Source organism: Pseudophryne corroboree, chromosome 3 (assembly GCF_028390025.1).
Source record: "Pseudophryne corroboree isolate aPseCor3 chromosome 3, aPseCor3.hap2, whole genome shotgun sequence".
Lineage (NCBI taxonomy): Eukaryota > Metazoa > Chordata > Amphibia > Anura > Myobatrachidae > Pseudophryne > Pseudophryne corroboree.
The window spans coordinates 350,093,735-350,121,154 of record NC_086446.1 but is presented as its reverse complement, the minus strand read 5'-3'; the positions used below and the strand labels follow the sequence as shown (position 1 = coordinate 350,121,154).

At 48.1% G+C, this 27,420-nt stretch overlaps 1 protein-coding gene across 2 annotated transcripts in view; it reads right to left on the bottom strand.

Annotated features, from left to right (window-relative positions):
• ERBB2 (erb-b2 receptor tyrosine kinase 2) overlaps positions 1 to 27,420 on the bottom strand; it is a 218,904-nt gene that overhangs the window by 62,772 nt on the left and 128,712 nt on the right. For both annotated transcript variants that reach the window (XM_063959734.1, XM_063959733.1), the window contains exons 4-6: positions 11,796 to 11,930; positions 3,420 to 3,506; positions 2,075 to 2,190 (exon numbers count right to left, since the gene is read on the bottom strand). In XM_063959734.1, coding sequence (XP_063815804.1) covers positions 2,075 to 2,190; positions 3,420 to 3,506; positions 11,796 to 11,930 — 338 coding nt within the window. The remainder of the gene's footprint in view (positions 1 to 2,074; positions 2,191 to 3,419; positions 3,507 to 11,795; positions 11,931 to 27,420) is intronic.

Below are 27,420 nucleotides of genomic sequence, written 5' to 3'. Positions count from 1 at the left end.
GGAGAGTTTGCCAGCACACACCCAAGCGCTATAAATATATATAGGGACAACCTTAATAAGTGTGTTCCCTTTATAGCAGCTCAAATATTATAAATATCGCCAATAAGTGCCCCCCCTCTCTGTTTTTACCCTGTTTCTGTAGTGCAGGGGAGAGTCCTGGGAGCCTTCCTCGCAGCGGAGCTGGGCAGGAAAATGGCGCTGTGTGCTGAGGAGAATAGGCCCCGCCCCCTTTTCGGCGGGCTTCTTCTCCCGTTTTTTTTGGAACCTGGCAGGGGTTAAATACATCCATATAGCCCCAGGGGCTATATGTGATATATTTTAGCCAGAATAGGTATATTACATTGCTGCCCAGGGCGCCCCCCCCAGCGCCCTGCACCCTCAGTGACCGCTGGTGTGAAGTGTGCGGAGAGCAATGGCGCACAGCTGCAGTGCTGTGCGCTACCTCATGAAGACTGAGACGTCTTCTGCCGCCGCTTTCTGGACCTCTTCTCTATTCGGCATCTGCAAGGGGGTCGGCGGCGCGGCTCCGGTGACCCATCCAGGCTGTACCTGTGATCGTCCCTCTGGAGCTAGTGTCCAGTAGCCTAAGAAGCAAATCCATCCTGCACGCAGGTGAGTTCACTTCTTCTCCCCTAAGTCCCTCGTTGCAGTGAGCCTGTTGCCAGCAGGACTCACTGAAAATAAAAAACCTAACAAACTTTTTCTAAGCAGCTCTTTAGGAGAGCCACCTAGATTGCACCCTGCTCGGACGGGCACAAAAACCTAACTGAGGCTTGGAGGAGGGTCATAGGGGGAGGAGCCAGTACACACCACCTAGTGGTCAAACTTTTAAATTTTGTGCCCTGTCTCCTGCGGAGCCGCTATTCCCCATGGTCCTGACGGAGTCCCCAGCATCCACTAGGACGTCAGAGAAAGGTATTCGCTTCTTCAGGTTCTTATAGGACAGCTTGGGGATTAGGCAGAGCGGAACACAAGTTAGCTTTGTTGACATATCTTGCATGCATTTGTACTGTCACAAGGGGAGATTTATCAAAGATTGGAGAGAGGTAAAGGGGTCTATTTACTAAGCCTTGAATGGAGATAAAGTTGTTGGAGATAAAATACCAGCCAATCGGCTCCTAACTGCCATGCCACAGGCTGTGTTTGAAAAATGAAAATCAGGGGCTGGTTGGTTGGGATTTTAACTCTGGCCACTTTATCTCCATCCACAGCTCAGTAAGTAGACTTATCTCTATCCCTCTCCAAGCTTTGATAAATGTCCCCCTGTGGATGCTATCTAGGTGAGTGTGCCATACACAGCTCATTAGCATATCCACTTGCGGCTGAAATTACATAACAAAAAGGTTGTTCACATGTAGGCTAAATTAGGCTATGTAAAGTTGTGAGTATGTGTAATTACTCCTGTTTTCAACAGATCATTTACACTAGATATACTGTAGGCCTGTTGCAAGTATGTGCTGATAATGATGATGGCTATATAACAAGCATACAGATAGGGGCATCCGGCATAGAGGTGTACAGTGAAGAATAAGTATTTTATTCGGTGCATGCAATGGGGGAGCAATTCACACAGACTATGTTCAGCATTGCATCCGCATACGAATGTGTGTGTCTTGAAGAGTATAGCGCAGTGGTTTCCACATTTTCTTGAATCTCGGTGCCCTAGAGTATCAGCATTTTTTTCACGACACCCCAAGGATAAAAAATTTTTATTGATAAATCTGGAAAAACTTAACAAGTAAGTAAATTGTGCCTGTCATCCTTAGGGTCAGTTATGGGGTTGTATACAGTTGTGCTTCTGATTGTACACATGTTTTATTATTGCCAGCCCCCAGCACTGTTTTTTCCTATCACTTTGACCATAAATAATTTGATTTGATCCTGGACCACCAACCTGAGGCACCCCTCCTAGAGCCTCGCGGCACCCCAAGGTGCCTAGGCACACAGTTTGGGATCCACTGGTGTAACGTGTATAACAAATACAAAGAGCATGACATGGTGACCCTATGGTCATTACAGAGAGAGCAGTGAAGGATTTATGAGGTGTTACAGATACATGTTTATGTGTTCTCACCAGACAGTCCGAGTTCTTAGGCCCAGTACAGCCAGCTGCACACTGCTCGTGGCAGCAGTCAGCGGACTTAATCCCTTGACACCTCTGACAGCCGTTTTGGCAGATAATGCTGGTCACTGGCAGAGAGGAGAGAAGGGGGTCATGAGAAAATCCTGGTACAGTAATTTCTAGCACACTATTAAATTAACTTTCTTCTACAGCAAAAATCACAATAACATTCTTTTACAGAACACAACTCAGTATAAGATATCCAGAGCATGGGTGAGAAAAGACACTTAGAGGTCTATTTATTAAGCCTTGGGAAGAGATAAAGTGGACGGAGATAAAGTACCAGCCAATCAGCTCCTACCTGCCATGTGTTGGGCTGTTTTTGAAAAATGACAGGAGCTGGTTGGCTGGTACTTTATCTCCGTCCACTTTATCTCTCTCCAAGGCTTAGTAAATAGACCCCTTAGAACTTCCCGGTGTCTTTTGTCCCAAACAGTACAGGAACCATCACAGATTGATATTTTAAAAATGACATTGTTTACTGTCTATATATTAACTGTAGCCCACAAACTCAACATACATAATAAAGTTTGTTTACTTTATATTTGTGTGTGTTTCACCATTTTATTGAAGAAAAAAAAGGTATTGCTTAATATGGTGGAATGGTTAATATGGTGGAAGGTATTGCTTAATATGGTGGAATGGTTAATATGGTGGAAGGTATTGCTTAATATGGTGGAATGGTTAATATGGTGGAAGGTATTACTTAATATGGTGGAATGGTTAATATGGTGGAAGGTATTACTTAATATGGTGGAATGGTTAATATGGTGGAAGGTATTACTTAATATGGTGGAATGGTTAATATGGTGGAAGGTATTACTTAATATGGTGGAATGGTTAATATGGTGGAAGGTATTACTTAATATGGTGGAATGGTTAATATGGTGGAAGGTATTACTTAATATGGTGGAATGGTTAATATGGTGGAAGGTATTACTTAATATGGTGGAATGGTTAATATGGTGGAAGGTATTACTTAATATGGTGGAATGGTTTTGGACAATTTTTTCAATATATTCCTTGAGTTGAGTTAAAGCCCGACACTGACGGGTTGAGCTGCATGTCAGCTCAATATTGGTGAACGCTGAATAAGGCGGGAACGCTCATCGTTTATCGGTCACCAATATCATCCCCATACACACTGGATGATTTCAGGCTAAAAATAAACGATAACATTATTTTTTAGGCAGATATCGCCTAGTGTGTACCCCCCTTTATTTAGAGGTCATTCAGATACATTCTGCAGCCTGTTACTTCAACCAGTTTTACTTTGATAAGGATTCCAGATACTCACAAGTTTGACAGTACTCTGTGCCCTCTCCCCAGCATGACCCAGCTGCTCCTGAGGGGGCACTGCCACAGCTGGTGGAGCATGGAGGACCTTTTAGAAAAAAAAACAAGAACAAGGGATAGTCACCAATCCTCTTAGCTTTATGAATGGTTGTCATTTCTATAAACTAGTAGTACATGGGTGTGGATCTAAGTATATAAGCACCAGAAAAGATCTTATGTTTGCTGGCCTAAATCAAAATAATGAGATGACCGTTGGGCCATATTTCATATACTATCGTCTCATGCTTTTATAATTAGTAGCTATTTATTGCCAACCATAATGGGGCCCCTAATAATTACTTTGCATTGGTTGATTTTTTTCTTCTTTCAATCTGATTGGACCCCCAAACAAAAATAAACCAGCCAGCATGGAAGCTGAACCAATATTCATGAGCAGTGTATTAGTGATGTCATTTATTTCTAGTAATCTGGATATCTGATGGGCCCACAAAATATTTTCCTCCGCAATGCATCTCACACAGTGCCTTGGGAGCCCATTTATCAAAAAATATTTGTAGCTATTTCCCCGAAAATACACATTTTCTGGGGTTATCCTCAGCTATAAAGTATTCCCTGAATCTATCACAGATGGACCGCAGCAATCCTTCCATTCCCGTCTGCAGCCGCATCCCTCACAGGTTTCTTTGGAGGATGCAATGCTGCCAGATTTACCAATATCCAGAATGGGAAGCAGTCGTAATATTGGCCTCCACAGCTATTGCCATCTGAAGATGGCGGTAGCCCACTGTAGCCTATGGACTACTCATTGCATTTGCATCCGGCAGAGGGTTCCTCCGAAAACCCTCACTGGAAATACCTGCTGTGCATGTGTGGTCAGCGGAACCGCACATGCGCAGCAGCCCCGACACCACACTCAGCACATCACAGGAATGGACTCCTTTAGGACCCCCTGTCCCTGCAGCTAAAAAATTATACATCCTGCCTCTTTAATAGCATTATGCAATGAGATCTTGGGTGATAATATCGTGCCAAGATCGCATTGCAAATACGATTAATGATTAGTGTTGTCACTGGTTTATAGTGGGTATGTGGTTAAAATACCAGCCATCGGGATCCCGGCTGTCTCAATACCGACACCGGGATCACGACAGGGGTACTATACCACCACCGGAATACTGGCGAAGTACTGTAGGTGATTGCGCTCGCCCCCCTGACGGCGTGTCTCAGTGAAGTCTCTGGTTACACAATGCTAAATATTGGTTGAATATGCAAAATGGCTTTATTCGCTGTTACTATTCTGCACTCACCCCCATGCAGGTTTTGCTTAGTGGGTCAGTATCTACCTACTCTCCCCCTATAGTTTTTCAATCTGTTAAAGTTTGGCAGGCGCTCCGTAAATTAGCTGGGTTTGAGGATTTGGACCCAGACACCCCCATCTGGCATTCACGTGGGCTTCCTGAGCTGACCTCTTTAGATGGACAGTCGGGTTGGGCCCCTAGGGCTGTTGTGTCCCTATCCCAGGTGTATTGTAATGGTATATTAAAGTCATTCCAACAACTTAAGGAGGAGTTTAATCTTCCCAACTCCTTTTTCTATAGATACCTTCAACTCAGGCATGCTCTCCAATCACAGTTTGGGGTCTCCACGCCCTCCATTACTGCTTTTCCTGTTAAAACCTTTCTCCTTAGCCTTGGAAGCCGTAAAACTTTCTCTTTGGCGTACTCCTTTTTTCTTGCTCAGCTTCACACTGATACTCTCTCCCATCTCCGAGTGAGTTGGGAGGCTGATCTGGGTCCTATGGATGATGAGGAGTGGGATCTCACTAGAGAATACCCCCGTACAGTTACAAAATCCCTCAGATTTCAACAGTTTTTTATTCTTCATAGCACCTATATGACCCCTGTGAGACTGAGCAAGTTTGGGAATGGACACTCCACAGTATGCCCTAAATGTAATGCTTCATGGAGAACCTTCTGGCATTTGGTTTGGGAGTGTGGTATCTTACAAGTATTTTGGAGGGGTATCTGGTCGATTCTGGAGGATATCTCTGGTTAATGATACTGTGCTTAAAGAACGTTATATTTATATGAAAAATAATGCTAGCACTAGGTAACGGAAGATCTGGTCTTTTTGGCTTGATTGTCCACATTCTACACCTGAGTTCCCTGCATAATCTTACACTCCTGTTATATGGAGATATTTTTTATCGATCCTTGATGTATAGACGGTTTAGAATGTCACGGAGCACTTGAGGTTTGTTTGTTTTTTGAGGTTTTTCATACAGCAACTTGTTTTTTGTTTTGTTGCCGGTTTTAGTCGGGTTGTAAAAAATTTTAAACTGTATTTAGGAGATTGTTAGTATGCACTTACAATATTTTATTACTCTCCAACTATGGTTTTGTATATGCTACATGACATCATCTGTTATTCTCTCTTTTGTCTACTTTGCATTGTTATTTTGTGCATGTAATGCCTTTTCTTCAATAAAAAAATAAGAATTTACTTACCGATAATTCTATTTCTCATAGTCCGTAGTGGATGCTGGGGACTCCGAAAGGACCATGGGGGAATAGCGGCTCCGCAGGAGACTGGGCACAAAGTAAAAGCTTTAGGACTAGCTGGTGTGCACTGGCTCCTCCCCCTATGACCCTCCTCCAAGCCTCAGTTAGGATACTGTGCCCGGACGAGCGTACACAATAAGGAAGGATTTTGAATCCCGGGTAAGACTCATACCAGCCACACCAATCACACCGTACAACTTGTGATCTGAACCCAGTTAACAGCATGATAACAGAAGGAGCCTCTGAAAAGATGGCTCACAACAACAATAACCCGATTTTTGTAACAATAACTATGTACAAGTAATGCAGACAATCCGCACTTGGGATGGGCGCCCAGCATCCACTACGGACTATGAGAAATAGAATTATCGGTAAGTAAATTCTTATTTTCTCTAACGTCCTAGTGGATGCTGGGGACTCCGAAAGGACCATGGGGATTATACCAAAGCTCCCAAACGGGCGGGAGAGTGCGGATGACTCTGCAGCACCGAATGAGAGAACTCCAGGTCCTCCTCAGCCAGGGTATCAAATTTGTAGAATTTAGCAAACGTGTTTGCCCCTGACCAAGTAGCTGCTCGGCAAAGTTGTAAAGCCGAGACCCCTCGGGCAGCCGCCCAAGATGAGCCCACTTTCCGTGTGGAATGGGCTTTTACAGATTTTGGCTGTGGCAGGCCTGCCACAGAATGTGCAAGCTGAATTGTACTACAAATCCAACGAGCAATCGTCTGCTTAGAAGCAGGAGCACCCAGCTTGTTGGGTGCATACAGGATAAACAGCGAATCAGATTTTCTGACTCCAGCCGTCCTGGAAACATATATTTTCAGGGCCCTGACTACGTCCAGCAACTTGGAATCCTCCAAGTCCCTAGTAGCCGCAGGCACCACAATAGGCTGGTTTAAGTGAAATGCTGAAACCACCTTAGGGAGAAATTGAGGACGAGTCCTCAATTCTGCCCTGTCCGTATGAAAAATTAGGTAAGGGCTTTTATAGGATAAAGCCGCCAATTCTGAGACACGCCTGGCTGAAGCCAGGGCTAACAGCATTACCACTTTCCATGTGAGATATTTTAAGTCCACAGTGGTGAGTGGTTCAAACCAATGTGATTTTAGGAATCCCAAAACTACATTGAGATCCCAAGGTGCCACTGGAGGCACAAAAGGAGGCTGTATATGCAGTACTCCCTTGACAAACGTCTGAACTTCAGGAACAGAAGCCAGTTCTTTTTGGAAGAATATTGACAGGGCCGAAATTTGAACCTTAATGGACCCTAATTTGAGGCCCATAGACAGTCCTGTTTGCAGGAAATGCAGGAAACGACCCAGTTGAAATTCCTCTGTAGGGGCCTTCCTGGCCTCGCACCACGCAACATATTTACGCCAAATATGGTGATAATGTTGTATGGTTACATCCTTCCTGGCTTTGATCAGGGTAGGGATGACTTCATCCGGAATGCCTTTTTCCTTCAGGATCCGGCGTTCAACCGCCATGCCGTCAAACGCAGCCGCGGTAAGTCTTGGAACAGACATGGTCCCTGCTGGAGCAGGTCCTTTCTTAGAGGTAGAGGCCACGGGTCTTCCGTGAGCATCTCTTGAATTTCCGGGTACCAAGTCCTTCTTGGCCAATCCGGAGCCACGAGTATAGTCTTTACTCCTCTCCTTCTTATGATTCTCAGTACTTTTGGTATGAGAGGAAGAGGAGGGAACACATACACTGACTGGTACACCCACGGTGTTACCAGAGCGTCCACAGCTATTGCCTGAGGGTCCCTTGACCTGGCGCAATATCTGTCCAGTTTTTTGTTGAGGCGGGACGCCATCATGTCCACCTTTGGTTTTTCCCAACGGTTCACAATCATGTGGAAGACTTCTGGGTGAAGTCCCCACTCCCCCGGGTGAAGATCGTGTCTGCTGAGGAAGTCTGCTTCCCAGTTGTCCACTCCCGGAATGAACACTGCTGACAGTGCTATCACATGATTCTCCGCCCAGCGAAGAATCCTTGCCACTTCCATCATTGCCCTCCTGCTTCTTGTGCCGCCCTGTCTGTTTACGTGGGCGACTGCCGTGATGTTGTCCGACTGGATCAACACCGGCTGACCCTGAAGCAGAGGTCTTGCCTGACTTAGGGCATTGTAAATGGCCCTTAGTTCCAGGATATTTATGTGAAGTGACGTTTCCATGCTTGACCACAAGCCCTGGAAATTTCTTCCCTGTGTGACTGCTCCCAAGCCTCTCAGGCTGGCATCCGTGGTCACCAGGACCCAATCCTGAATGCCGAATCTGCGGCCCTCTAGGAGATGAGCACTCTGTAACCACCACAGGAGAGACACCCTTGTCCTTGGAGACAGGGTTATCCGCTGATGCATTTGAAGATGCGATCCGGACCATTTGTCCAGCAGATCCCACTGAAAAGTTCTTGCGTGGAATCTGCCGAATGGAATCGCTTCGTAAGAAGCCTCTTTCCCAGGACCCTTGTGCATTGATGTACTGACACTTGGCCTGGTCTTAGGAGGTTCCTGACTAGGTCGGATAACTCCTTGGCTTTCTCCTCCGGGAGAAACACCTTTTTCTGTACTGTGTCCAGAATCATCCCTAGGAACAGCAGACGTGTCGTCGGAATCAGCTGCGATTTTGGAATATTTAGAATCCATCCGTGCTGTCGTAGTACTACTTGAGATAGTGCTACTCCGACCTCTAACTGTTCTCTGGACCTTGCCCTTATCAGGAGATCGTCCAAGTAAGGGATAATTAAGACGCCTTTTCTTCGAAGAAGAATCATCATTTCGGCCATTACCTTGGTAAAGACCCGGGGTGCCGTGGACAATCCAAACGGCAGCGTCTGAAACTGATAGTGACAGTTCTGTACCACAAACCTGAGGTACCCTTGGTGAGAAGGGCAAATTGGGACATGGAGGTAAGCATCCTTGATGTCCAGAGACACCATATAGTCCCCTTCTTCCAGGTTCGCTATCACTGCTCTGAGTGACTCCATCTTGAACTTGAACCTTTTTATGTAAGTGTTCAAGGATTTCAGATTTAAAATGGGTCTCACCGAGCCGTCCGGCTTCGGTACCACAAACAGCGTGGAATAATACCCCTTTCCCTGTTGTAGGAGGGGTACCTTGATTATCACCTGCTGGGAATACAGCTTGTGAATGGCTTCCAATACCGCCTCCCTGTCGGGGGGAGACGTTGGTAAAGCAGACTTCAGGAACCGGCGAGGGGGAGACGTCTCGAATTCCAATTTGTACCCCTGAGATACTACCTGCAGGATCCAGGGGTCCACTTGCGAGTGAGCCCACTGCGCGCTGAAATTCTTGAGACGGGCCCCCACCGTGCCTGAGTCCGCTTGTAAGGCCCCAGCGTCATGCTGAGGACTTGGCAGAAGCGGGGGAGGGCTTCTGTTCGTGGGAAGAGGCTGTCTGCTGCAGTCTTTTTCCCCTTCCTCTGCCCCGGGGCAGATATGAGTGGCCTTTTGCCCGCTTGCCCTTATGGGGACGAAAGGACTGAGCCTGAAAAGACGGTATCTTTTTCTGCTGCGAGGTGACTTGAGGTAAAAAGGTGGATTTTCCAGCCGTTGCCGTGGCCACCAGGTGCGATAGACCGACCCCAAATAACTCCTCCCCTTTATACGGCAATACTTCCATATGCCGTTTGGAATCCGCATCCCCTGACCACTGTCGCGTCCATAATCCTCTTCTGGCAGAAATGGACATCGCACTTACTCTTGATGCCAGAGTGCAAATATCCCTCTGTGCATCTCGCATATATAGAAATGCATCCTTTAAATGCTCTATAGTCAATAATATATTGTCCCTGTCCAGGGTATCAATATTTTCAGTCAGGGAATCCGACCAAGCCACCCCAGCACTGCACATCCAGGCTGAGGCGATTGCTGGTCGCAGTATAATACCAGTATGTGTGTATATACTTTTAAGGATATTTTTCCAGCTTCCTATCAGCTGGTTCCTTGAGGGCGGCCGTATCAGGGGACGGTAACGCCACTTGTTTTGATAAGCGTGTGAGCGCCTTATCTACGCTAGGGGGTGTTTCCCAACGCGCCCTAACCTCTGGCGGGAAAGGGTATAATGCCAATAATTTTTTAGAAATTAGCAGTTTTTTATCGGGGGAAACCCACGCTTCATCACACACCTCATTTAATTCATCTGATTCAGGAAAAACTACGGGTAGTTTTTTCACACCCCACATAATACCCTTTTTTGTGGTACTTGTAGTATCAGAAATGTTCAAAACCTCCTTCATTGCCGTGATCATGTAACGTGTGGCCCTACTGGAAAATACGTTTGTTTCCTCACCGTCGACACTGGAGTCAGTGTCCGTGTCAGTGTCTGTATCGACCTGAGGTAACGGGCGTTTTATAGCCCCTGACGGTGTTTGAGACGCCTGTACAGGTATTAACTGATTTGCCGGCTGTCTCATGTCGTCAACAGTCTTTTGTAAAGTGCCGACACTATCACGTAATTCTTTCCATAAGACCATCCAGTCAGGTGTCGACTCCCTAGGGGGTGACATCACTAACACAGGCAATTGCTCCGCCTCCACACCATTTTCCTCCTCATACATGTCGACACAGCGTACCGACACACAGCACACACACAGGGAATGCTCTGATAGAGGACAGGACCCCACTAGCCCTTTGGGGAGACAGAGGGAGAGTTTGCCAGCACACACCAGAGCGCTATATATATATACAGGGATAACCTTATATAAGTGTTTTTCCCTAATATAGCTGCTGTATATATTAATATGCCAATTTAGTGCCCCCCCTCTCTTGTTTTACCCTGTTTCTGCAGGGGAGAGTCAGGGAGCCTTCCTCCAACGGAGCTGTGAGGAAAAAATGGCGCTTGTGTGCTGAGGAGATAGGCTCCGCCCCCTTCTCGGCGGCCTTTCTCCCGCTTTTTTGTGGAAAACTGGCAGGGGTTAAATACATCCATATAGCCCAGGAGCTATATGTGATGTATTTTTAGCCATTTAAGGTATTTTCATTGCGTCCCAGGGCGCCCCCCCCCCAGCGCCCTGCACCCTCAGTGACCGGAGTGTGAAGTGTGCTGAGAGCAATGGCGCACAGCTGCGTTGCTGTGCGCTACCTTATTGAAGACAGGACGTCTTCTGCCGCCGATTTTCCGGACCTCTTCACTCTTCTGGCTCTGTAAGGGGGCCGGCGGCGCGGCTCCGGGACCCATCCATGGCTGGGCCTGTGATCGTCCCTCTGGAGCTAATGTCCAGTAGCCTAAGAAGCCCAATCCACTCTGCACGCAGGTGAGTTCGCTTCTTCTCCCCTTAGTCCCTCGATGCAGTGAGCCTGTTGCCAGCGGTCTCACTGAAAATAAAAAAACCTATTTAAACTTTTACTCTAAGCAGCTCAGGAGAGCCACCTAGATTGCACCCTTCTCGTTCGGGCACAAAATCTTAACTGAGGCTTGGAGGAGGGTCATAGGGGGAGGAGCCAGTGCACACCAGCTAGTCCTAAAGCTTTTACTTTGTGCCCAGTCTCCTGCGGAGCCGCTATTCCCCCATGGTCCTTTCGGAGTCCCCAGCATCCACTAGGACGTTAGAGAAATTACTTTATAGAATATGCAAAATGGCTGCCTCCACCATCTACCTCAAAATGAGTCCTAGTGACTGAATTCTTATTCCAAACCACAAGAACATTTTGTGTTGTATACAATGATGAAGTGCCTCAGTGAAGTTACTGGTTATTACTCATGAACAGTGTTAGACCGCAATGACTGCCTTCATTTTGAGAAGACACCAAGTGCAATTTAACAGTGCTCTTTCTTCCCACTCCAGCTTGCTCACATTGACGGCTGTCATTTTGTAGAATCATGTTCTTATAAAAGATGTTGTTCTGGCTGATGATATCCTGCCATTTGATGGTATCATGAAAGCACAGTTCGGTGTTGTTCACCATGATCACCCCACCTTTCAGGATCTCTGTGGAAAAAAAACAAGTTATAAAAACCTTGAAAATGGTATTTCTGTTCAAATGCAACAATGTTAGAAAAAGTGACGGCTCCAGAAGTGGGGCTGCAGCACAGCCCAGATTTAAATAGGGGAGCCTCACCAACTACTGGTGAATCAGTTTGGGATGACAGTTGGTGGCAGCAGGAGTGGCTCCCCTATTTGAAATTTGGAATGTGCTGCAGCCCCTTCCCTGGAGACGCCACTGGTTAGAAGCATCTATTTTAAAACAAATAGATAACTGACCTAGAGTACTGCCATGAAATAAGTAATCTCAACAAGTGAATTAAAAACTACAAAATATGCCTGCCACTGTGCAAATTCTTTGCACCAGTTGCATGAATAGTAAATAATTTGCATAGATTTGTTTCTGGGATCTACACCTGGAGGAACACTGACCTTTTCCAGTTTGGCAGGTCCAGATGAAAATGTGCATGGTGGAAAAACCAACTCCACTTCCACTTTGGGATTAACCCTTCAGTTTATTTATTTTTTCCTTTTCCTCATTAAATGAAGCTACAACTCATTTATAGCTTAAATAAATCATAATAGTGAAAGTAAATGGTGACTCGTTGAGTAAAGAACTAATGTGCCAAAAACTGTACCCGGATAAACACACTCTGAAATTCTACTGCTGTAAAAGCAGGCCTCATGGACAGTATGTCTGAGCTGTGGAGCAATATTTCTATGTGGAGGTAACATTTCCAGCCTCTCTGAAAGATTCAGTAACTATAACAGCAAACCCGCTATCAGCTCTACACCGTAATACAAAGAAGCTTTGTAGAGGAGTTCGGGACTGTACCTTTTCTATAGAGGAAACATACTGACATACCATTAGAGGGATCTTACAGATGACTTCATACAGTGAATCAGTCACAGAGGGGTGTAGTATGGTATGCCGGCGGCCGGGCTCCCGGCGACCAGCATACCGGCGCCGGGATCCCCACCGCTGGCATACCGACAGCGTGGCGAGCGCAAATGAGCCCCTTGCGGGCTCGCTGCGCTCGCAATGCTGCGGGCTTGCTGGCGCGCTACGCACGCCACGCTATTTATTCTCCCTCCAGGGGGGTCGTGGACCCCCAAGAGGGAGAAAAAGTGTTGGTATGCCACCCGTCACAGAGAACCAGCTTTCATATCTACTGATGTCCCTTTTCTAAATTCCTACTTTTACTGTGTGTGTATAACTGGCACACTTACAGTGGGCATCCCCTTTATTTTTACCTGCCCTGATCCTCTTGCATCAAACAGATCCTAGATAATACAGGCAAGTTTTTCCCCCATTGGGAACAGTGCAGTGAGAACTATGCTACTCTTCATGAAAAGTATAAGGCAAGACCTGATCTGTCAGACGGTGCACAAAGCAAGTCTTTGGCATGCCATGCGGCCATTCCGTGCCTCATAAATGACACCCTATTTACTTATATGTAAACAATGTCCAAAACTCATGGGCACACACATTGAACTACATTTGTCCCTTGGTCATCCTTCAGGTTTCATTAGACTGGCCAGGATCTCTGAGAACACACAGGCTCTTTGTGTAGTTATCCATTCGGTAACTAAGTGTTATAAAGTTACAGAGTAAGTCTGTTTACAACACAGATCCATCACATTCAACCTTTAATAAATACTAATTGTGTTTATCCAGGGGAAGGCAGAACAAAAGCTTCCAGTGTGACAGCTGGATAAATTGCCTGGATCAATTACTCATACAATGTCTTCTATTAATTATAGCTACAGCTACTTTTTCTTGTAAGAAAGACATCCAGTGCATGCGTGCTGTACATTCTGTAAGTGAGCGTGTCATCGCTACAGTAGCTCATGCGGTAAGGAACTGGGCAGTAAGGAACCCTATGCTATGCCGATGGTGCAATGTTCTTTTCTCCAGTCATAACTAATGGGTCCCCTTTGCTTGTACATGAACATTGGTACAAACATGTAATTAAAAAAATAAGATTTTACTTACCGATAAATCTATTTCTCGTAGTCCGTAGTGGATGCTGGGACTCCGTCAGGACCATGGGGATTAGCGGCTCCGCAGGAGACAGGGCACAAAAATAAAAGCTTTAGGACTAGGTGGTGTGCACTGGCTCCTCCCCCTATGACCCTCCTCCAAGCCTCAGTTAGGATACTGTGCCCGGACGAGCGTACACAATAAGGAAGGATTTTGAATCCCGGGTAAGACTCATACCAGCCACACCAATCACACCGTACAACTTGTGATCTGAACCCAGTTAACAGTATGACAAACGTAGGAGCCTCTGAACAGACGGCTCACAACAATAACAACCCGATTTTTTTGTAACAATAACTATGTACAAGTATTGCAGACAATCCGCACTTGGGATGGGCGCCCAGCATCCACTACGGACTACGAGAAATAGATTTATCGGTAAGTAAAAGCTTATTTTCTCTGACGTCCTAGTGGATGCTGGGACTCCGTCAGGACCATGGGGATTATACCAAAGCTCCCAAACGGGCGGGAGAGTGCGGATGACTCTGCAGCACCGAATGAGAGAACTCCAGGTCCTCTTTAGCCAGGGTATCAAATTTGTAGAATTTTACAAACGTGTTCTCCCCCGACCACGTAGCTGCTCGGCAGAGTTGTAATGCCGAGACCCCTCGGGCAGCCGCCCAAGATGAGCCCACCTTCCTTGTGGAATGGGCCTTGATAGATTTAGGCTGTGGCAGGCCTGTCACAGAATGTGCAAGTTGAATTGTGCTACAAATCCAACGAGCAATCGTCTGCTTATAAGCAGGAGCACCCAGCTTGTTGGGTGCATACAGTATAAACAGCGAGTCAGATTTTCTGACTCCAGCCGTCCTTGAAATATATATTTTCAATGCCCTGACAACGTCCAGCAACTTGGAATCCTCCAAATCGCTAGTAGCCGCAGGCACCACAATAGGCTGGTTCAGGTGAAACGCTGAAACCACCTTAGGCAGAAACTGAGGACGCGTCCGCAGTTCTGCCCTGTCCGAATGGAAAATCAGATATGGGCTTTTATACGATAAAGCCGCCAATTCTGACACTCTCCTGGCTGAAGCCAGGGCCAGTAGCATGGTTACTTTCCATGTAAGATATTTCAAATCCACCGAAATGAGTGGCTCAAACCAATGGGATTTGAGAAAATCCAAAACTACATTAAGATCCCACGGAGCCACTGGGGGCACAACCGGGGGCTGTATATGTAGTACTCCTTTTACAAAAGTCTGGACTTCAGGAACTGAAGCCAATTCTTTCTGGAAGAAAATCGACAGGGCCGAAATTTGAACCTTAATGGACCCTAATTTGAGGCCCATAGACAATCCTGTTTGCAGGAAATGTAGGAATCGACCCAGTTGAAATTCCTCCGTCGGGGCCTTCCTGGCCTCACACCACGCAACATATTTTCTCCAAATGCGGTGATAATGTTGTGCAGTCACCTCCTTCCTGGCTTTTACCAGGGTAGGGATGACCTCTTCCGGAATGCCTTTTTCCCTTAGAATTCGGCGTTCAACCGCCATGCCGTCAAACGCAGCCGCGGTAAGTCTTGGAATAGACACGGTCCCTGCTGAAGCAGGTCCCGTCTTAGAGGTAGAGGCCACGGATCTTCCGTGAGCATCTCCTGAAGTTCCGGGTACCAAGTTCTTCTTGGCCAATCCGGAGCCACGAGTATCGTTCTTACTCCCCTTTGCCGTATAATTCTCAGTACTTTTGGTATGAGAGGCAGAGGAGGAAACACATACACTGACTGGAACACCCACGGTGTTACCAGAGCGTCCACAGCTATTGCTTGAGGGTCTCTTGACCTGGCACAATACCTGTCCAGTTTTTTGTTGAGGCGGGACGCCATCATATCCACCTTTGGTTTTTCCCAACGGTTCACAATCATGTGGAAGACTTCTGGATGAAGTCCCCACTCTCCCGGGTGTAGATCGTGTCTGCTGAGGAAGTCCGCTTCCCAGTTGTCCACTCCCGGAATGAACACTGCTGACAGTGCTATCACATGATCTTCCGCCCAGCGAAGAATCCTTGCAGCTTCTGCCATTGCCCTCCTGCTTCTTGTGCCGCCCTGTCTGTTTACGTGGGCGACTGCCGTGATGTTGTCCGACTGGATCAACACCGGCTGACCCTGAAGCAGGGGTTTTGCCAGGCTTAGAGCATTGTAAATCGCTCTTAGCTCCAGTATATTTATGTGAAGAGACATCTCCAGGCTTGACCACACTCCCTGGAAGTTTCTTCCCTGTGTGACCGCTCCCCAGCCTCTCAGACTGGCATCCGTGGTCACCAGGACCCAGTCCTGTATGCCGAATCTGCGGCCCTCTAACAGATGAGCACTCTGCAACCACCACAGAAGAGACACCCTTGTCCGTGGAGACAAAGTTATCCGCTGATGCATCTGCAGATGCGATCCGGACCATTTGTCCAGCAGATCCCACTGAAAAGTTTGTGCGTGGAATCTGCCGAATGGAATCGCTTCGTAAGAAGCCACCATTTTTCCCAGGACTCTTGTGCATTGATGCACAGACACTTTTCCTGGTTTTAGGAGGTTCCTGACAAGTTCGGATAACTCCCTGGCTTTCTCCTCCGGAAGAAACACCTTTTTCTGAACCGTGTCCAGAATCATTCCCAGGAACAGCAGACGTGTCGTCGGGGTCAATTGAGATTTTGGAAAATTCAGAATCCACCCGTGCTGTTGCAGCACTACTTGGGTTAGTGCTACTACGTCCTCCAGCTGTTCTCTGGACCTTGCCCTTATCAGGAGATCGTCCAAGTAAGGGATAATTAATACGCCTTTTCTTCGCAGAAGAAACATAATTTCGGCCATTACCTTGGTAAAGACCCGAGGTGCCGTGGACAATCCAAACGGCAGCGTCTGAAACTGATAATGACAGTTTTGCACCACGAACCTGAGGTACCCTTGATGTGAAGGGCAAATTGGGACATGCAGGTAAGCATCCTTGATGTCCAGGGACACCATAAAGTCCCCTTCTTCCAGATTCGCTATCACTGCTCTGAGTGACTCCATCTTGAACTTGAGTTTTTGTATGTACAGGTTCAAAGATTTCAGATTTAGAATAGGTCTTACCGAGCCGTCCGGCTTCGGTACCACAAATAGTGTGGAATAATACCCCTTTCCCTGTTGTAGGAGGGGTACCTTGACTATCACCTGCTGAGAATACAGCTTGTGAATGGCTTCCAATACCGTCGCCCTGTCTGAGGGAGACGTTGGCAGAGCAGACTTTAGGAACCGGCGAGGGGGAGACTTCTCGAATTCCAACCTGTAACCCTGAGATACTACCTGCAGGATCCAGGGGTCCACCTGTGAGTGAGCCCACTGTGCGCTGAAATTCTTGAGTCGACCCCCCACCGCCCCTGAGTCCGCTTGTAAAGCCCCAACGTCATGCTGAGGGCTTTGCAGAAGCCGGGGAGGGCTTCTGCTCCTGGGAGGGAGCTGCTTGGTGCACTCTCTTACCCTTTCCTTTGCCTCGGGGCAGATATGACTGTCCTTTTGCCCGCTTGTTCTTATAGGAACGAAAGGACTGCGGCTGAAAAGACGGTGTCTTTTTCTGTTGGGAGGGGACCTGAGGTAAAAAGGTGGATTTCCCGGCTGTTGCCGTGGCCACCAAATCCGATAGACCGACCCCAAATAATTCCTCCCCTTTATACGGCAATACTTCCATATGCCGTTTGGAATCCGCATCACCTGACCACTGTCGCGTCCATAAACTTCTTCTGGCAGATATGGACATCGCACTTACTCTCGATGCCAGAGTGCAAATATCCCTCTGAGCATCTCGCATATAAAGAAAAGCATCCTTTAATTGCTCTATAGTCAATAAAATACTGTCCCTATCCAGGGTATCAATATTTTCAGTCAGGGAATCCGACCAAACCACCCCAGCACTGCACATCCATGCTGAGGCGATGGCTGGTCGCAGTATAACACCAGTATGAGTGTATATACTTTTCAGGGTAGTTTCCAGCCTCCTATCAGCTGGATCCTTGAGGGCGGCCGTTTCAGGAGACGGTAACGCCACTTGTTTTGATAAGCGTGTGAGTGCCTTATCCACCCTAGGGGGTGTTTCCCAGCGCGCCCTAACCTCTGGCGGGAAAGGATATAATGCCAATAACTTCTTTGAAATTAGCAGTTTTCTATCGGGGTTAACCCACGCTTCATCACACACTTCATTCAATTCCTCTGATTCAGGAAAAACTACAGGTAGTTTTTTCAGACCCCACATAATACCCCTTTTTGTGGTACTTGCAGTATCAGAGATATGCAAAGCCTCCTTCATTGCCGTGATCATATAACGTGTGGCCCTACTGGAAAATACGTTTGTTTCTTCACCGTCGACACTAGATTCGGTGTCCGTGTCTGGGTCTGTGTCGACCGACTGAGGTAAAGGGCGTTTTACAGCCCCTGACGGTGTCTGAGACGCCTGGACAGGTACTAACTGGTTTGCCGGCCGTCTCATGTCGTCAACTGATTTTTGTAACGTGCTGACATTATCACGTAATTCCATAAACAAAGCCATCCATTCCGGTGTCGACTCCCTAGGGGGTGACATCACCATTACCGGCAATTGCTCCGCCTCCACACCAACATCGTCCTCATACATGTCGACACACACGTACCGACACACAGCAGACACACAGGGAATGCTCTTATCGAAGACAGGACCCCACTAGCCCTTTGGGGAGACAGAGGGAGAGTTTGCCAGCACACACCCAAGCGCTATAAATATATAGGAACAACCCTACAGAAGTGTTGTTTCCTTTATAGCAGCTTAATATATCAATATCGCCAAAAAAGTGCCCCCCCTCTCTGTTTTTTTACCCTGTTTCTGTAGTGCAGTGCAGGGGAGAGTCCTGGGAGCCTTCCTCGCAGCGGAGCTGTGCAGGAAAATGGCGCTGTGTGCTGAGGAGATAGGCCCCGCCCCCTATTTCGGCGGGCTCTTCTCCCGGTGTTTGTGAGACCTGGCAGGGGTTAAATACATCCATATAGCCCCAGGGGCTATATGTGATGTATTTTTAGCCAGAACAAGGTATTATCATTGCTGCCCAGGGCGCCCCCCCCCAGCGCCCTGCACCCTCAGTGACCGCTGGTGTGAAGTGTGCTGACAACAATGGCGCACAGCTGCAGTGCTGTGCGCTACCTCATGAAGACTGAAAAGTCTTCTGCCGCCGGTTTCTGGACCTCTTCACTTTTCGGCATCTGCAAGGGGGTCGGCGGCGCGGCTCCGGGACCGGACTCCATGGTTGGGCCTGTGTTCGATCCCTCTGGAGCTAATGGTGTCCAGTAGCCTAAGAAGCCAATCCATCCTGCACGCAGGTGAGTTCACTTCTTCTCCCCTAAGTCCCTCGTTGCAGTGAGCCTGTTGCCAGCAGGACTCACTGAAAATAAAAAACCTAATAACTTTTTCTAAGCAGCTCTTTAGGAGAGCCACCTAGATTGCACCCTGCTCGGACGGGCACAAAAACCTAACTGAGGCTTGGAGGAGGGTCATAGGGGGAGGAGCCAGTGCACACCACCTAGTCCTAAAGCTTTTATTTTTGTGCCCTGTCTCCTGCGGAGCCGCTAATCCCCATGGTCCTGACGGAGTCCCAGCATCCACTAGGACGTCAGAGAAAATCTTTGTATTGACCTTGAATATATTATTATGTATTAATGAATCCCCCTCTATGACACTTTTCATTTTCAATATAAACAAGTCTAGGTTTTTAAATCTCTCTTAGAATGTAACCCTTCCACTCCCTGTATTAATAAAGCTGTACACCTGTGAACCCTCTTGATTTCTTCAGTGTGTCTCATACAGTCACATGCCCAAAGCTGTACTCCAATTATGTAGCCTGTATAACCAGAGACTTATACATCAGCAATGGGCCTGATTTAGATGTGGACTGATTATCTATCACTGCTGCTTACATGGAAACAGCAGTGACAGCTCTAATATGGTAATGCAGCAGGATGTGTCATGCCTCCTACATGCTTTACTGATTCGAACTGTGACCTAGGACACGTCATCTACCGACGTCTGCGTCATCTTCGGCCGTCTGCATGACCCATGGAGTCGCTCAAGCTGGCAGCCACAGATGCAACAAAGAGACCTGGAAATTTCCATCCTCTGACAGAGATCCTAGCCTCGTCCCTCCCCCCCCAAAAAAATGGCGGCGACACACCTCCATTTTAAAAAACAGAGGCCATCACTGCCCCCTCCCAGCCCCCAAATGGCATCAGGCTGCCAATCACTGACAGTCTGCTGCCAATCTGAGCCCTGCACATGTGCAGTACGGTCCGGCGCAAAGTACCGAATGTCAGTGCTTTGGGACTGCAACACAGATTCACCCATATCTGAAAAAAGGCCCATGTGCAATTATACCTTTTTAAGCACCCTAGGATTTGTTGCATAATGTTACTAGATTTCTTGTCAACTTGTATTCCTTAATCCTGTTCCTTCTGTTTCCTGTACATTTCTGACATTTATTATCTAACATGTCATACTTACACCATGTCCAAATGCGATGTACTAAATATCCCAGCAGTCACCATCCCAACTGTTAGCATACCGCCAGCGGCATCCTGACGGTAAGTACTGGGGTTACGGTTAGGGTTAGGCTGCGGGTGGGGTCGGTTAGGGTGAAGATTAGGGTTAGGGTAAGGGTTAAAAGACACACCAGGATCCGTCAGATTTCTGAATGTCAGAATGCTACTGTCTGCTTTCTGACCATCGTGATGGTGATTGCCGGGATATCGGTACCATCCAAGGGCGGATTGGGATCAAAAACCAGCGGGGGGAATTTATGAAAGCAGCCCTAATTGGGGAAGGGGGGGGGGTCTGTTGTGGGGGTGGAGTCTGTGAAGTGCGCAGGATTACTGCTCAGAAGGCCTAATGACACACAGGAATAGGAAGTGCGCGCCGCTGGCGCGCCACAAAATTTGGGGGCGTGGCTTCGTGTGGAAGAGGCGTGGCCACATAATAGTGCCAATTCACTTTACACCACACAGTGGTGCCGCTTATACACATTGCACCAGGTAGAGCATGTTATACATATTCCGTCAGATAGAGCACGTTCTACACTTTGCGCCAAGTAGGGCATGGTATACACTTTGCGCCAGGCAGAGCACATTATACACATTGCACCAGGTAAATCACATTATACACATTGCACCAGGTAAAGCCCCTTTTAAACATTACTCCAGGTAGAGCCCTAGTAACGCATTATTCCAGGCAGAGCCCTCTTTTACACATTACTCCAGGTCTCTCGGAGTGACTGCGTGTGATGTCACAGCCACATCGAAAACGGTCTCGGTAGCGTCTGTAGCAGGCGTGGCGTGTGGGTGGTGCAGGACAACAGGGGGTGCCTATGCGCACCAGGCACCCCCCCGTGCGCACGCCAGTGCTGCCGCTTCACCCTATCGCTGCTTACACTTCCCAAACCTATCCCTGACCCAGTGGTGGAACTATAGAGTGGTATGCCTAGGCGCATATGTATTCCCCTCCCCCCACACACCCCACCCCTTTTACCCCCCAACATCTATACTCTGATGTTGAGCTGGCCACTCTGAAAAAATAAGATTTTACTCACCGGTAAATCTATTTCTCGTAGTCCGTAGTGGATGCTGGGACTCCGTAAGGACCATGGGGATTAGCGGCTCCGCAGGAGACTGGGCACAACTAAAGAAAGCTTTAGGACTACCTGGTGTGCACTGGCTCCTCCCACTAAGACCCTCCTCCAGACCTCAGTTAGGATACTGTGCCCGGAAGAGCTGACACAATAAGGAAGGATTTTGAATCCCGGGTAAGACTCATACCAGCCACACCAATCACACCGTATAACTCGTGATACTATACCCAGTTAACAGTATGATAACAACTGAGCCTCTCAACAGATGGCTCAACAATAACCCTTTAGTTAGGCAATAACTATGGCCCTCATTCCGAGTTGATCGGTCGGTATTTTTCATCGGATCGCAATGAAAATCTGCTTAGTACGCATGCGCAATATTCGCACTGCGACTGCGCCAAGTAATTTAACAATGAAGATAGTATTTTTACTCACGGCTTTTTCATCGCTCCGGCGATCGTAATGTGATTGACAGGAAATGGGTGTTACTGGGCGGAAACACTGCGTTTTAGGGGCGTGTGGATGAAAACGCTACAGTTTCCGGAAAAAACGCAGGAGTGGCTGGAGAAACGGAGGAGTGTCTGGGCGAACGCTGGGTGTGTTTGTGACGTCAAACCAGGAACGACAAGCACTGAACTGATCGCACAGGCAGAGTAAGTCTGAAGCTACTCTGAAACTGCTAAGTAGTTTGTAATCGCAATATTGCGAATACATCGGTCGTAATTTTAAGAAGCTAAGATACACTCCCAGTAGGCGTAGGCTTAACGTGTGTAACTCTGCTAAATTCGCCTTGCGACCGATCAACTCGGAATGAGGGCCTATATACAAGTGTTGCAGACAATCCGCACTTGGGATGGGCGCCCAGCATCCACTACGGACTACGAGAAATAGATTTACCGGTGAGTAAAATCTTATTTTCTCTAACGTCCTAAGTGGATGCTGGGACTCCGTAAGGACCATGGGGATTATACCAAAGCTCCCAAACGGGCGGGAGAGTGCGGATGACTCTGCAGCACTGAATGAGCAAACTCTAGGTCCTCCTCAGCCAGGGTATCAAACTTGTAGACTCTTGTAAGAGTGTTTTAACCCGACCAAGTAACAGCTCGGCAAATTTGTAAAGCCGAGACCCCTCGGGCAGCCGCCCAAGAAGAGCCCACTTTCCTCGTGGAATGGGCTTTCACAGATTTAGGGTGCGGCATTCCAGCCGCAGAATGTGCAAGTTGAATCGTGCTACATATCCAGCGAGCAATAGTCTGCTTAGAAGCAGGAGCACCCAGCTTGTTGGGTGCACACAGGATAAATAGCGAGTCAGTTTTCCTGACTCCAGCCGTCCTGGAAACATATACTTTTCAGGGCCCTGACTACGTCCAGAAAACTTGGAATCCTCCAAGTCCCAAGTAACCACAATAGGTTGGTTCACATGAAAAACTGATACCACCTTAGGAAGGAATTGGGAACGAGTCCTCAATTCCGCCTTATCCATATAGAATACAGATAAGGGCATTTGTATGACAAAGCCGCCAATTCTGATACACGCCTGGCCGACGCCACGGCCCACAGCATGACCACTTTCCACGTGAGGTATTGTAGCTCCACGGATTTAAGTGGCTCAACTCAATGCGACTTCAGGAAATCCAACACCACTTGAGATCCCACGGTGCCACTGGAGGCACAAACGGGGGTTGACTATGCAGCACTCCCTTAACAAAAGTCTGAACTTCAGGCAGTGAAGCCAGTTCTATTTTGGAAGAAAATCGATAGAGCCGAAATCTGGACCTTAATGGAACCCAATTTTAGGCCCATAGTCACCCCTGACTTGTAGGAAGTGCAGAAAACGACCTAGCTGAAATTCCTCCTTTGGGGCCTTACTGGCCTCACAGCACGCAACATAATTCCGCCATATGCGGTGATAATGGTTTGCGTTCACTTCTTTCCTAGCTTTAAATAGCGTAGGGATAACTTCCTCCGGAATGCCCTTTTCCTTCAGGATCCGGCGTTCAACCGCCATGCCGTCAAACGCAGCCGCGGTACGTCTTGGAACAGACAGGTCCCCTGCTGCAGCAGGTCCTGTCTGAGCGGCAGAGGCCATGGGTCCTCTGAGATCATTTCTTGGAGTTCTGGGTACCAAGCTCTTCTTGGCCACCCGGAACAATGAGTATAGTTCTTACTCCTCTCCTTCTTATTATTCTCATTACCCTGGGTATGAGAGGCAGAGAAGGGAACACATACACCGACTGGTACACCCACGGTGTTACCAGAGCGTCTACAGCCATCGCCTGAGGGTCCCTTGACCTGGCGCAATATCTTTGTAGCTTTTTGTTGAGGCGGGACGCCATCCTGTCCACCTGTGGCCTTTCCCCACGGTGTACAATCATTTGGAAGACTTCTGGATGAAGTCCCCACTCTCTCGGGTGGAGGTCGTGTCTGCTGAGAAAGTTCTCAGTTGTCCACTCCGGGAATGAACACTGCTGACAGTGCTAACACATGATTTTCCGCCTATCGGAGAATCCTTGTGGCTTCTGCCATCGCCATCCTGCTTCTTGTGCCGCCCTGTCGTTTTACATGAGCGACCGCCGTGATGTTGTCTGACTGGATCAGCACCGGCCGGTGTTGAAGCAGGGGTCTAGCCTGACTTAGGGCATTGTAAATGGCCCAAAGTTCCAGAACATTTATGTGTAGGGAAGTCTCCTGACTTTTCCATAGGCCTTGGAAGTTTCTTCCCTGTGTGACTGCCCCCCAGCCTTGAAGGCTGGCATCCGTGGTCACCAGGACCCAGTCCTGTATGCCGAATCTGCGGCCCCCTAGAAGATGTGCAGTCACCACCACAGCGACACCCTGGCCCTTGGAGACAGGGTTATCCGCCGATGCATCTGAGAATGCGACCCGGACCACTTGTCCAACAGATCCCACTGGAAGATCCTTGCATGGGACTTGGATAATGGAAATTCATCGGAAGAAGCTACCATCTTTCCCAAGGCTCGCGTGCATAGATGCACCGATACCTGTATTTGTATTAGGAGGTCTCCGTCTAGAGACGCCAACTCCTTGGACTTCTCCTCCGGGAGAAACCCTTTTTATCCTGTTCTGTGTCCAGAACCATACCCAGGAACAGTAGACGCGTCGTAGGAACCAGCTGTGACTTTGGAATATTCAGAATCCAGCCGTGCTGTTGTAGCACTTCCCGAGATAGTGCTACTCCGACGAACAACTGCTCGGGGACAGACCAACGGCAACGTCTGGAATTGGTAATGACAATCCTGTACCACAATTTTGAGGTACACCTGGTGAGGAGGGTAAATAGGGACATGCAGGTAAGTATCCTTGATGTCCAGTGATACCCTGAAATTTTCCAGGCTTGCAATAATCGCCCTGAGCGATTCCATTTTGAACTTGAACCTTCGTATATAAGTGTTCAAGGATTTCAATTCTAGAATGGGTCTCACCGAACCGTCTGGTTTCGGTACCACAACATTTTGGAATAGTAACCCCGGCCTTGTTGAAAGAGGGGTACCTTGATTTCACCCTGCTGGAAGTACAGCTTGTGAATTGCCGCCAGTACTACCTTTCTCCGAGGGCAGCAGGCAAGGCTGATGTGAGGCAACGGCGAGGGGGAGTCGTCTCGAACTCCAGCCTGTATCCCTGTGATACTACTTGCAGAACCTAGGGATCCACCTGTGGGCAAGCCCACTGATCCCTGCAGTTCCCGAGACGCGCCCCCACCGCACCTGTCTCCACCTGTGGAGCCCCAGCGTCATGCGGTGGACTTAGAGGAAGCGAGGGAAGATATTTGATCCTGGAACTGGCTGACTGGTGCAGCTTTTTCCTTCTTCCCTTGTCTCTGTGCAGAAAGGAAGCGCCTTTGACCCGCTTGCTTTTCTGAAGCCGAAAGGACTGTACCTGAAAATAAGGTGCTTTCTTAAGGCTTTTGTGTGGAAACCTGAGGTAAAATTTTTTCTTCCCAGCTGTTGCTGTGGATACGAGGTCCCAGAGACCATCCCCAAACAATTCCTCACCCTTATAAGGCAGAATCTCCATGTGCCTTTTAAATGCAGCATCACCTGTCCACTGCCGGGTTTCTACTACCCTCCTGGCAGAATGGACATTGCATTAATTCTGGATGCCAGCCGGCAAATATCCCTCTGTGCATCCTTTATATATAAGACAACGTCTTAAATATGCTCAATGTTAGCAAATATTATTATCCCTGTCTTAGCGTATTAATATTATCTGACAGGGTGTCAGACCACGCTGCAGCAGCACTATTTATGCTGAGGCAATTGCAGGTTTCAGTATATAACCTGAGTGTGTAAATACAGACTTCAGGATCGCCTCCTGCTTTTTATCAGCAGGTTCCTTCAAGGTGGCCGTATCCTAAGACGGCAGTGCCACCTTTTGACAAACGTGTGAGCGCCTTATCCCCCCTAAGGGATATCTCCCAACGTGACCTATCCTCTGGCGGGAAAGGGTACGCCATCAGTAACTTTTTAGAAATAACCAGTTTCTTATCGGGGGAAACCACGCTTCTTTACACACTTCATTCATTCATCAGATGGGGGAACAAAACAGTGGCTGTTTTTTCTCCCCAAAAATAAAACCCCTTTTATGTGGTACTTGGGTTTATGTCAGAAAATGCGTAACACATTTTTCATTGCCGAGATCATGTAACGGATGTTCCTAGTGGATTGTGTATATGTCTCAACCTCGTCGACACTGGAGTCAGACTCCGTGTCGACATCTGTGTCTGCCATCTGAGGTAACGGGCGTTGTTTTGAGCCCCTGATGGCCTTTGAGACGCCTGGGCAGACGCGGGCTGAGAAGCCGGCTGTCCCACAGCTGTTACGTCATCCAGCCTTTTATGTAAGGAGTTGACACTGTCGGTTAATACCTTCCACCTATCCATCCACTCTGGTGTCAGCCCCACAGGGGGCGACATCCCATTTATCGGCCTCTGCTCCGCCTCCACGTAACCTTCCTCATCCAAGATGTCGACACAGCCGTACCGACACACCGCACACACACAGGGAATGCTCTGATTGAGGACAGGACCCCACAAAGTCCTTTGGGGAGACCGAGAGAGAGTATGCCAGCACACACCAGAGCGCTATATAATGCAGGGATTAACACTATAACTGAGTGATTTTTCCCCAAATAGCTGCTTGTATACATATATTGCGCCTAAATTTAGTGCCCCCCCACTCTTTTTAACCCTTTGAGCCTGAAAACTACAGGGGAGAGCCTGGGGAGCTGTCTTCCAGCTGCACTGTGAAGAGAAAATGGCGCCAGTGTGCTGAGGGAGAAGCCCCGCCCCCTTTTCGGCTGACTTTCTCCCGCTTTTTCTGTGATACTGGCAGGGGTAATTTTACATCTATATAGCCTCTGGGACTATATATGATGTATATTTTGCCAGCCAAGGTGTTATTTATTGCCCTCAGGGCGCCCCCCCCCCCCCCCCCCCCCAGCGCCCTGCACCCATCAGTGACCGAAGTGTGAGGTGTACATGAGGAGCAATGGCGCACAGCTGCAGTGCTGGCTACCTTGGTGAAGACCGAAGTCTTCTGCCGCCGATTTTCCGGACCTTCTTCGTGCTTCTGGCTCTGTAAGGGGGACGGCGGCGCGGCTCAGGGAACGAACACCAAGGTCGGGTCCTGCGGTCGATCCCTCTGGAGCTAATGGTGTCCAGTAGCCTAAGAAGCCCAAACTACCACCTGTTAGGTAGGTTCGCTTCTTCTCCCCTTAGTCCCTCGCTGCAGTGAGTCTGTTGCCAGCAGATCTCACTGAAAATAAAAAACCTAAATATACTTTCTTTCTAGGTGCTCAGGAGAGCCCCTAGTGTGCATCCAGCTCAGCCGGGCA